General features: G+C 33.8%; 1 protein-coding gene across 1 annotated transcript; it reads left to right on the top strand.

The window, feature by feature from the left end:
• Window positions 1-3,306: 3,306 nt before the first annotated feature.
• On the top strand, window positions 3,307-4,328 carry LOC110757704 (geranyl diphosphate phosphohydrolase-like). Its single transcript, XM_021959404.2, has 2 exons — window positions 3,307-3,513; window positions 3,662-4,328. The coding sequence occupies exons 1-2, from the start codon at window positions 3,369-3,371 to the stop codon at window positions 3,964-3,966; spliced, it is 450 nt and encodes a 149-aa protein (XP_021815096.2). The 5' UTR covers window positions 3,307-3,368; the 3' UTR covers window positions 3,967-4,328.
• The last annotated feature ends 8,472 nt before the right edge of the window (window positions 4,329-12,800 follow it).

Here is a 12,800-nt window from a genome sequence, read left to right as displayed (position 1 = left end):
ATGTTTGATGACCCTGTTTCCATACTTAACCCTACCACTCGAGAGTCCATCGAACTTCCCTATGAAAAATATAAATATAAATATATATGTATAAAAATACAAATATATTATTTAAATAAAATATAGGTATATTATTTCCCAAATTTTTAAAAAAAAAAACTAATTCAGTTACTTTGTAATTGAAATTTCCGTACATTTTTCATAAATTAAAAATAGGTACACATTAATTTAAAGAAAATATAGGTACATTATTTACCCATAGGTAAATTATTTTACAATATACCTATAAATGTGTATAGGTAAATTATTTGGAGAGAGAAAATGGATTCATTTTTAAAAAATTGTTTTTCATAAAACAAACAATAAAAAGATGATCAAATTATAATTCATAAAACAAATAATTGGTACTTTATTAAGAGAAAAAAGGGTACATTATTTAGAGAAAAAATAGGTTCATTTAAAAAAAATGTTTTTCATAAAACAAACAATAAATAGATTATCAAAATATTTTTCAACATAATTAGAATGTACACTATTATTCATAAAACTATAATAAAATAGATTACTAGAGGTATGATTCATAAAAGGAAAACAACATAATTTTTTTTTAAATAAACCAAAACATTAATCACATGTAGATTACTAATACGTTAATGTTGAATTTAATATTTAATTTCAAATAAGTTTCTAAATTAATTCCTACATCCGTTATAACTATTTGAAGATCTTTCCAAATTCAATGTGTGTCATTAGTTACACCCCTACATAACACGTTAACTTGTAAATAGGGGTAGTTTTGGAATCCAAAAAAAAGAATAAATTAGATTTTAAGCTAGATTATGTAACTTGCTTACTTGGATTCTAGTCATCGGATTTTATTTAAAAAAATTGAATATTTTAAATAAAAAAATATAAAAAAAGGTTGTAAGCGATTAAAAATAAAATTTATGAGTTTACACTCAATTTACTATAAAAAGAAAGAAGAAAACAAAAGTCAAGAAGATTGTGACTAGACATGCACGACGAATTGTAGTATCGGTCTCTCCCCCTCCACAACCCCCAACCCCCAACCCCCCCCCGGTATGTTCATTGTCCTTTGGGTCGGTACCAAAATGTTTTGCTTTTGAATTCTTCCTTTCCTTAAGATGATGACTGATACCATGTATAATCTACAAACAGTACAAACAGAAAGAAGAAAACAACATATCTCGTCTGCATTCAGCAGCAGCACCACAACCACACGATCTTCCAAATGTCCACAATGACATGTTAATAACACCACAAACTCGCCACATTAAAACTTTGTCTTTTTTTCGTTGCATCATTGTCCCACTGTGATGACGATGTCGAGAGACATTATTGCCTCCTCCATGCATGATCCACGCCTTCCGAGCCTATAAGTGAGATGTCAAATACCAAACATCAAATTTGAATTTGATGGCTGATGTGGCAATTTAACATCTTACACAGCTTTACACTCCATCCGATATGTCAAATTAAATTATTATTTTATTACATTTTACTATTGATTTATTTTTAATTAAAAAGAAAGGAAAAGAAAAAATAATAAAATATTCATTTGACATCTTGCTTTTGGGATGTCAAAAATAACATCTCAACCTCCAACCTTCATTCCACATCTGCTTTGACACATCGGTTGGAGTGATGTGAGATGTTATTTCTAGCCGTTAAATATCTATGTGGCACTTTTGACACATCAGTTGGAGCTCTAAGAGCATCTCCAAGGGAGATGTCAAATACCAAACATCAAATTTAAATTTGATGGCTGATGTGGCAATTTGACATCTTACACAGCTTTACACTCCACCCGATATGTCAAATTAAATTATTATTTTATTACATTTTAGTGTTGATTTATTTTTAATTAAAAAGAATAGAAAAGAAAAAATAATAAAATATTCATTTGACATCTTGCTTTTGGGATGTCAAAAATAACATCTCAATCTTCAGCCTTCATTCCACATCAGCTTTGACACATCGGTTGGAGTTTGTGAGATGTTATTTCTAGCTGTTAAATATCTATGTGGCACTTTTGACATATCGGTTGGAGATGCTCTAAGTATACCTTCCTATTTGGTCCTCAGAAACTCACCCATTTTCAAATCAATAAATCAACTCAATTTTTTTCCTTTTCTTGTACAACTCTTTCATGTGTTCAAACCTTTGACTTTTCTCACTTATAGCGCTCAAAGATTTAGAAGTTTAATAGATCAAACGAACAAAAGAGTACAAAGGAAGAAAATTGTAAAGGGAGCAATCCCAATAGCAATACCACGGACATGAGCAAAACTTTTCAAAATGACATGAGCCAACAAAAAAATGAGACGATCTTGAGAGAATCACTCCCCAAAAATAACTTTCAAAGAATAATTTAACTTTGTTGTTGTTGTTTTTTTTCCATTGTTCAAAGTTAGGCATATATAAGTATAAGCGCTTATAATAATTATACATTATATAATATTAGTATACATTTGTTTTTTTTTTCCCTCATTTATCCAGCTAATCTTATTTTAATTCCCTTTCTCACAACTAAACTCCAAGAATTAGACTCTAATGATATGATGAGATGCCTGGATTAGTACTCAAAAGGCATAGAATAATGTTATACATTTAAACAAATTACTGGTTTTTTAAGGTAACTATCATTGTCAACATCGAATAGAAATCTCCCCTTTTGGCGGGTTCCCATTTCACATGTACAATTTGTTTATACTATATCCATATGTTTACTAACAATATAACCAACGTGACTCATTAATCATATGCAATTAGATCATTTTATCAGCATTGATATCCAGTTCACAAGCCAAAAACATGTTAAAATACAAATACAACGGTTAGGGAAAAAAAAAATGAAATAAATATACGACAGCAGTGCAAAAAATAAGTCATGAGATGGCATAAAAACGGCATCGATGAACAAAGCTTTGACCAGAAAAAGTCCAAGGATCGGGAATGACTACGCAGAGGGGCCGAGCTATGTTAAGGCCAGGGTGGCCTTGGCCCCCCCAAATTTATTTAACCCATTTGAATGTATGTATTGGATGTGGTAATAAATGCAAAGAAAAATTGCTAAATTGTATTTCAATATGAATATAATAGTAAAATCAAGAAAACCACTAATTTCAATTTAGTGCTTTTGTAAGCAATAGTTTACTCAATAGGCCAAAAAAAATATACAACTTAACTTTTTGTGTTTAACATTTTGACCCCCTTAAATATAAAATTCTAGCTCCGCCCCTACGCAGTCCAAGACTATCTATAAAAGGCGAGGCAGTCAAGCTACATTCAGTACACAAAAAACACGAAGGAAATAAAGCAAAAAACTCAAAGGAAATTAATTGAGCATGGGAAACCAAACGGAGGCAGCAGCGGCGCCGACAGTTGCAGTAGGGGTGTGCCTGTTGAAAGGGGAAAAGGTGTTGTTGGGACGACGCCGTTGCTCTCTTGGCTACTCCACCTTTTCCCTACTTGGTGGCCACCTCGAGCTCGGTACTTAATTATATACACAAATACAGGGGTTAATTTTCGTCTTCCTAATCCCAAGTCATTAACTAATTGGTGTTTGCGTAGGTGAAAACTGAAAACTGAAATGGTCATCAAACGAACCCTAAATTATATTAATTTTGTGTTTATGTAGGTGAGAGCTTCGAGGAGTGTGCAGCAAGAGAATTGAAGGAAGAAACTGGTTTAGACATTGACAAGAAGAGGATGGCGTTTCTGACAGCCACAACAAACAAGCTGCTCCTAGAGGGAGGCAAGCCATGCCAGTACGCGTCCGTTTGCATGAGAGCGGTGATGGAACATGGAGATGGAGAGCCCCAAAATGTGGAGCCAGAACTGTGTGATGGTTGGGATTGGTATGAGTGGGACAACCTCCCCAAACCACTCTTTCGTCCTCTGCACAATGCGGTGCGGGCAGGATTTAATCCATTTCATGCATGAAGAGCAAGAGCATGAGTTAATTAATTCCATGTGTTGCATGCAGATGCGTTTTCACAACTTTTCACAATGAAAATGCTATGTCTACAAAATTTGTTATTTATTACCTGAATGAAGATACCAATGCTTATCAAAAAAGTAAATAGAAAAATCTTTATTAAATTCCGTATCCCACAAGTTCTAGCCCACTGCAACTCCTATCTGCAGCCCACCTACCACGCCCAGCCTACTCTAATTCAGAATCCTGCTTTGCCTATTGCTCTTCTTTTTTTTTTTTGGTTGTTGAAGAAATCAATTCTTTGATTTTTTAAATATTTTTTTTAATACAAGCAATAGTCTAAACTAAAGAAGGGTGGGGGTTTCTCATACACTGTCAGGGCATGTTTGATACACTGTATTTGTATTAGATTTTGGATAGGAATAAATAATTCATGTTAGTTGTTTGGTGTCAACTTGTATTATTTAATTACCTGACTATATTAAATGGGTTGGGCTTTTAATATTATCCTTACTTGACTAACTAATACAACCCACACACTCCGGTTTAGATAATACATGCTTAATTATAAAGCTTGGGAAAAAGAAAACACGCTTTGTACACTCTTTCCATCATCTTCTCCTTAGGGTTCTTCTTTACTATTTTCTCTTTTCCTTGTATTCATCTCTCCCTCTCTCTCATACTCTCTCCAATATGCTTCTTCTCTTTCTTCTCTCTTCTTATGAGTTTTTCTTCAAAATCCATGTTGTTGCAATGGTTTGTTTGTGCATCCTTTGACCATACTTTCAAGTCTTATCAAACAAAGAGAACAATTAAAAAGAACAAAGAAAAAAAAGGCAATACGAAACTGCCAACTGCCAAAGCTTTGATAATTAAGGGTTTCTCATAATTTCAATTTTTTAATAATTAATATATATAGTGAAAAAAAATTTCCAGTCCAGATGCAATAACCATCACATCGATCCTTCAATTTTTCATGCATTGGAAAAATTACTATAATTTCAATGGTAAGCTAGGATGGCAAAAGCTAGAATGACCATGGGTAAATCGATTCATGCACATCAACCAAGTAAAATTAGGGAGTTCTCTCATACACTTAACCCTTTTATTTTTGTCTGATATAAGTTTGTCAGACATGCTTCATGCTTCATGTCCTATATATATATATATAAAGAAAAGAAGTTTTATATCAAGATCTGATTATTTTTTTTCCATCAATAAAGGTGTGCTTATATACTATGTAACTTATAATCCTAAGTTCTACAATTATGATAATGAGTTAGTTCATGTAATCTTGTCTTATACATCTTGGCAAAAAAAAAGATAAAAAAAACAAAGGTCATATGAATCTTGCCAAAGAATTGACACCAAGAAAAGAGTCTAACGGAGCACCAAACACAATATAACTTAGTTAGACTATTTATCCAAAACAGCACCAAATGCCTTATAATTTTATCAATAAATAGTCAATCATCTTCGAAACAAATTAATTAGTATAGTCCGACGTACCAAACGACTAGGGATCAAGGTGGGACAAGCACGATGAATTGTAGTATCGGTCCCCCCCGTCTGTTCATCATCCTTTGGTCGGTACCAAAATGTTTTGCTTTTGAATTCTTCCTTTCCTTAAGATGATGACTTCTCAAAATAAAATTCTTCCATTTTTCCTTTATTTTGTGAACCATGTGCGCAGTACCACAACTACACGATCATCCAAATGTCCACGAAGACATGTTAATCACAACACAAACTTGCCACATTAATTCTCTGTCTTTTTATTGGTTGAATTAATGTCTCACTGTGATGACGATGTCGAGTGACATTATTGCCTTCATTAAATCTCCTCCATGCATGATCCATGCCCTTTCGATTTGGTCCTCAGAAACTCACCCAAAACTGCATCCATTTTGAAATTAATAAATCAATAGTAAATTTGACTTATACCCTTCAAATTTAATTTGCGTTACTTACAACCATTCACCTTTTGTTCTTATAAATAATATCCAATTTACCTTATATTAAGCTCAATATTTGATTTATTATAATTTTTTGATTCCCAAAATACCCCTATTTACAATTGAACTAGTGGTGTTTTAATTTTTGGTTCCCCAATTTATTGTGGTCATTCCCTTCAAAATTTGTGTATGCAATTAATTATCCGTTTTATTATTAAAATTCATTAATAGATATAGTCAACAATGAGTTGGCTGGAAATGCTTAGTTTTCCCCATTTGCTTGCCTTTTTGAAATTTTGTTCCATATTTTCCTTTCTACACATGCTCTCAATTTTTGGTGCAATAAAAGTGCCTCAGGGTTGATTAAAAAAAAAAGTGCCGCAGGGGATTTCATTTATTTTTTAAAAAAAAAGATTTTGGACTTTGGACTTTGGATTTCATTTATTAAATTTTTTCTGTAACTAGTTTTTCATGGATAATAATCTCCCTATATATAATAATAATAATAATAATAATAATAATAATAATGTACCTATTTCATGACTTATTTATTTAAACACAAAATTTATATACAGTTTCTTTTTCTTTTATGAATGATAATATACCTATTAAAGTTTTATTGTACCTAGTTTTTCATGAATAATAATCTACAGATTATTTTTAATAGGTACAATAATTTACCTATGTTATAAATAATATACCTATTACTGTACCTATTAATTTCATCCATAAAATAATAGGTAGATTATTATTTTTTACTGTACCTATTACTTTTAATATTTTAAAAAATTAATAATGTACCTATTATGTGATTTATTTAAATAGAAAATTTATTTATGTTCTTTTTATTTTATGAATGATAATATTCCTATTATTTTTATGGATAATAATCTACCTATTATCTTTTATAGACATTAATTTAGCTATTATCTTTTATGAGTAATAATCTACATATTCTTTTATGGACAATAATTTACCTATTATCTTTTATGAGTAACTAGCACGCATGTGCCAATTGGTTTTCTTTTTTATTTTTAGAATTAAGAAAAGATAACATGGGTAGTTATATTCCATAAAAGTAGGATCTATTATCTGATTTTTTTTTAATTTTAATTTTTTTTAATATGAAAAAATGTGAACTTACCATATTATCCTCATTTAATTGAGGGTAAACTGCCGAATACCCCCCTGAACTATCACGCTAGTTGAAATCTACACCATAAATTAATTTTTTAGCCAATTTAGCCCTCATACTAAATTTTATCGCCAATTTACCCCCACCGTTAGTTTTTGGCAATTTCCATCTAAATCTCTATTAAAAACACCACATGAATGACACATGCCAACCCTGCAACCCAGATTACCCAGCCCCCTTCTGCAAACCCTCTCTCTATCTCCTCGTCTTTTCTTCTCTCTCCCTGTTTCTTCCTCCTAGGCCTCTTCTTCTCTCTCCCTGTTCCCTTAGCAGTAGTCATCATCATCAGTACATGATATTCAGCAACAAACACCACCGCCAAAGAAGAAGAGAAATCTTCCAGGCAACCCAAGTTTCTCATCAAATCAAAATTAATTATCCAACATTAATATCATGCATGATTAATATCAATTTTACTCTTTTTCTTTTTTTTTAATGTTTTTGGAATTTTGATACTTGAGCAGACCCAGATGCTGAAGTAATAGCCTTGTCTCTCAAATCACTCATGGCAACAAATAGATTTCTATGTGAGATCTGCAACAAAGTGTCTCAGAAAGAACAAAACCTTCAGCACCTTCAACTTCATATAAGAGGGCACAATTTACCATGGAAGCTAAAACAAAGGACAAACAAGGAGGTGAGGAAGAAGGTATTTCTGTGCCCAGAACCAACACCCTTGAAACCCAGATTACCCTACCCCTCCAAAACCCATATTACCCAGCTCCCAATTTGGATTTTCCGGCGATTGATTTTAACCTCTTCTCTCTTTGATTGATTTCTCTCATTCGAGCTCTTTGGCGAAGTAGAGAAAACAAATAAATATTTTGCTGGTCTCCAGTAGCTTGTTGGAATTGTGTTCAAAGCCAAAAACCCATCTGGGTTCGAGACTAGCAGAGAGAGATAGAATAAGAGAGAGGTTAAAAAAATCAATTTTTAATTCAACAGTGAATTATGTGCCTCACATGTCACTTTTTTAAAAGAGATTTGGATGGAAATTGCCAAAAATTAACGGTTGGTGGTAAATTGACGATAAAATTTAGTACAAAGGTTAAATTGGCTGAAAAATTAATTCAGGGTGTAGATTTCAACTAGCGTGATAGTTTAAGGGGGTATTCGGCACTTTACCCTTTAATTAATAATTTCAATTCTTAATGTTTGAATTAACCAAGGGTATTTTCTGGTATTTTGAATGTTTCACCGTTCTCTGCCTTTTGCTTTATATATATAGATAATTTATCTATTATTTTCTCCTATGAGTCATACGATGTAATATATGTAGGCATGAAACCACTCAAAAGTAGTAATTTGTTTTATCATCTAATTAACGTACTTTTTTTTCTTTCTATGGCATTGTACCTCTTAGAATATATATTATGTAGATATACATAATTGAAGGATATTGGGTAAATATATATAATTGGAGGGTGTAGGTATAAACAAAATTCATTTATCCAACCTGTAGGAGGTTAGGAGGGAGCATTTGAACTAATTTGATTGTAAGCCATTATTACGGGAGTGCAAAAAAAAATGTGTAGTGAGAGGTATTATTCATTTGCATAAAATTAGGGGATGAAAAACAATCAATCACCAAATAAAGTCTAGTGGCATGATTTGTAAATAAATCAACTTACATGGACACATTGTCATCCAATTTTAAAATTGAGTTTTACTTAAACGTTGTATTATTAGTGGGTTATCGTCTATAGTGTTTGAGTTACAAGGGCATATTTTAGCATGACTCAATTTTTTTCTTTTTCTTGAACAAATTATAATCAAGCACGTGGAAGTACATGGTTGTAATTTGTAGCCGCTTAAGCTCGTTGTTCAACATCTTGCTTTACCATTCCTTCTTCGAACATTCTCATGATCACTGCTATTGCTTCCCTATAGAGAAAACCACAGAGCCATCGCTCGGCACAGTTCACTACAAACCCGAGCCTTCTGGGTCGACCAACTATGAGAGTCTTGCGGAGTGTGCTGTGTGTCTATGCAAGATTGAGGAAGGAGATGAGGTTAGAGAACTGAGATGTGTTCATCTCTTTCATAAACAATGCTTGGACCCGTGGATAGGGTTTCAGCATGCCACGTGTCCCCTTTGTCGTAGTTTTCTAGCTCCCCCGAGAAGTAGGGGCGGAACCACAGCCAAGTGTCACGGGATGACTTTTACCTACCACTCTCACCAACCGACATCCACCTACTACTGTACATCGAATCCGGACATGTGGGCTAAGAGGTCTAGCATGGTCAATTCAACGGGTTGGGCCTTGAACATGCGGGCCGTGACACAAGGCTGTGGTGGGCTATACCCTAGGTAAGTTTTGAAGAAAAAACAATAATAAACCTATATTAATATGGCCCACTAAGGGAAGTTTGCTGCCTTTTGTTTTTCTTTTCCAAGTCATCTTTCATTTTTTTATATCATTTTTTTTAATGTGAAATTATCTCCTGTCATTATTTTTGGGTGAAATTATCTACTGCCTTGGTGAAAGGTTTTTGAAGAAAAAAAAACGTATATGGCCCACCATCAACTACAACACACTGGGGAAATATTATTTTCTCAAGTTTACTTGTGTTCTCTTTCAAGAACGGAACAATATGTTACTCTAATTCTATTATTCTTGTGTTTACAACTAATATATAAATGAAACGTAATTATTTATATTTTTGCATTTGCATTAGCTTATTCATTTAATGCTAAGAAATTTTTAGGGATTCAAACTGCAAACGTAAGATTTCTTTTTTAAAAAACAATTAAATTTTAAGTTTAAAAATTTAGCGAGCCCACCCACCGAAAAATTCTTGGTTCCGCAAGCACCCTAGTATCCCATTCCCAGTAGTTTGTTCAATCGGAAGTGCTGCTATTTAAGTTTTGTTCTTTCAGTTCGGATAGTGATGATGGCGATGGATGGTGGCTGCGGTGAAAAACCAGTCCAGACTACAGATCATAGTCAAAAGAGAGAGAATGGGATGAGAGAGAGAGAGAGCCATGCTAAATTTGAATGATTAATGATATATGTGGAGGAGAAGTACCCATGCATGCAATCCCTATATATATATTTGCATGTCTAATTAATACTTGTGCATCTGTATGACGAAAGATGTTTTCTTGCTCTGTCAAAAATCTTGGTGTAGATAATCAGCGTGTAATAGTTTTCTATGTTTTCTCTTCATTCAGTCAGTCAGTAGCATTGGCCTTTCAAAAATATTTTGTGAACAAAGGTAATTGAGAAACATATGGCAAAAAAAAAAACAGGTGATTGAGCATCTAAATGTTTCATTCATCATCTGCCGCTACTAAACTAGTTTAATTATGAGTCTCATCTCATGGTGATATGCGATCGAGAATGATAACATATACCCAGAAGAGAGCATTTTTGCTCACCATTTTTATCTAAGGTGTATGCTCACTACCTTTCTTAACATTTGACACATGTCCATGCATAACTGTGGTTATATAATACAAAGTAAAAAGTTAACCATAGTTATGCCTGGACTTGTGTCAAGTATTAAGAAAGATAATGAAGATACACATTGGGTTAAAGTAGTGAGCAAAAATATTTCCTACCCAAAAAAAGTCATTATAATATAATCAAATTGATCTTGTAGAAGGTCAAATCATGTGTTTTGGGTGTTTCTCATTTTCCCACATTTATGGTACAGAATTGAGATGAGAACCGTAGTATCAATTAGCAACATCAGTTGATACTACGGTAGTAATGTATAATTTCTTCAAGACGGGGAGGGCACATAAACTACAAAACAAGCAACCCATTGTTATGATGTTTTTAATTTCTTGTGCTATTGTTTATGATTAAAACTTCATCCATCATTTGAAGTGATATTTGAATTTTGTATCTTGAGACGTAAAAAGAAAGAAGAAAACGAAAGTCAAGAAGATTGTGACCACAAAATTGAATTTGAAATTAATGAATACGAGAATTGACTCCGAATTACTTGGGGGTCAGGGTGGGATATGCCCGACGAATTGTAGTATTGGTCCCCCCGGTGGGTTCATCGCCCTTTGAGTAGATACCAAAATGTTTTGCTTTTGAATTCTTCCATTTATTTTGTGAATCACGTGAGCAGTATCACAACCACACGATGATCCAAATGTCCACAATGATTAATTCTTTGTCCATTTTTTTGGTTGCATTATTGTGTCACTGTGATGATGATGTCGAGTGACATTATTGCCTCCTCCATTAAATCTTCTCCATGCATCCCATGCCTCCCGAGCTTATAAGTATTTGGTCCTCAGAAACTCACCCAAAACTGCACCCATTTTCAAATCAATAAATCAACTCAATTTTTTTCCTTTTCTTGTACAAATTATAATCAAGCATGTGGAATTACATTGTTGTAATTTGCAGCCACTTAAGCTCGTTGTTCAACATCTTCCTTTACCATTCCTTCTTCGGACATTCTCATGATCACTGCTTTGGCTTCCCTTCAGAGCCATCGCTCAGCACAGTTCACTACAAACCCGAGCCTTCTGGGACCAGCGACGAGAGTCCTGCGGAGTGTGCTGTGTGTCTATGCAAGATTGACGAAGGAGATGAGGTTAGAGAACTGAGATGTGCTCATCTCTTTCATAAACAATGCTTGGACCGGTGGACCGGGTTTCAGCATGCCACGTGTCCCCTTTGTCGCAGTTTTCTTGCTCCCCCGAGAAGCACCCTAGTATCCCATTCCCGGGAGTTTGTTCAATCGGAAGTGCTGCTATTTAAGTTTTGTTCTTTCAGTTCGGATAGTGATGATGGCGATGGATGGTGGTGGCTGAGGTGAAAAACCAGTCCAGACTCCAGATCATAGTCAAATATATATATATTTGCATGTCTAATTAATACTTGTGCATCTGTATGACGAAAGATGTTTTCTTGCTTGGTAAAAAATCTTGGTGTAGATAATCAGCGTGTAATAGTTTTCTATGTTTTCTCTTCATTCAGTCAGTAGCATTGGCCTTTCAATAATATTCTGTGAACAAAGGTAATTGAGAAATATATGGCAAAAAAGAAAAGAAAAAGGAGATTGAGCATCTAAATATTTCATTTATCATCTACCGCTACAAAACTAGTTTAATTATGAATCTCATCTCATGTTAACATGTGATCGAGAATGATAACATATATCAAGAAGAGAGCATTTTTGCTCACCACTTTTATCCAAGGTGTATGCTCACCACATTTTTCAACACTTGTCTATATGCATAACAGTGGTTACATAATACAAAGTAAAATATTAACCATAGTTATGTTTATGGACATGTGTTAAGAAGGATAGTGAGGATACACCTTGGATTAAAGTGGTGACAAAAATATTTCCTAGACAAGAATTGGGTAGTCGCTAACTAAGCTCCAAAGCATTAGGGAGTCTAAACTTGGAAGACTCTCTAAATTAGGGGCATCTCTTATTTTCAACTCCACAAGAGAGGCGAGCAGTTGTAGGCCACTACTCACCAAACTTTGTAATCTCCAATCTTTAATGATCAGTTGACGAAGGGATATGAAGAAGTTTAAAGCTGGAATAGATTGTAGACCACTACAACTATTTATATGCAACTCACATCAGAGTCGACGAGCCCACTACTCACCAAACTTTATAATTTCTTGCAATTTTGAATGCTCAATTCACGGAGGGATGTGAAGAGGTTTAAAGCTGTCACGCCACGGACCCGGGGATCGGTGGAAAC

The sequence above is a fragment of the Prunus avium genome, chromosome 1 (genome assembly GCF_965620075.1).
Source record: "Prunus avium chromosome 1, drPruAviu1.hap1.1, whole genome shotgun sequence".
Lineage (NCBI taxonomy): Eukaryota > Viridiplantae > Streptophyta > Magnoliopsida > Rosales > Rosaceae > Prunus > Prunus avium.
The sequence above is the reverse complement of the archived record's forward strand: the minus strand, read 5'-3'. Positions and strand labels throughout refer to the sequence as shown.

What these genes read in the sequence shown, in the direction of transcription:
- LOC110757704 (XM_021959404.2), top strand. Translation starts at nt 3,369, where the DNA reads ATGGGAAACCAAACGGAGGCAGCAGCGGCGCCGACAGTTGCAGTAGGG. An exon ending in TGGTGGCCACCTCGAGCTCG is followed by an intron (nt 3,514 to 3,661) that starts GTACTTAATTAT and finishes GTGTTTATGTAG; the next exon opens with GTGAGAGCTTCGAGGAGTGT.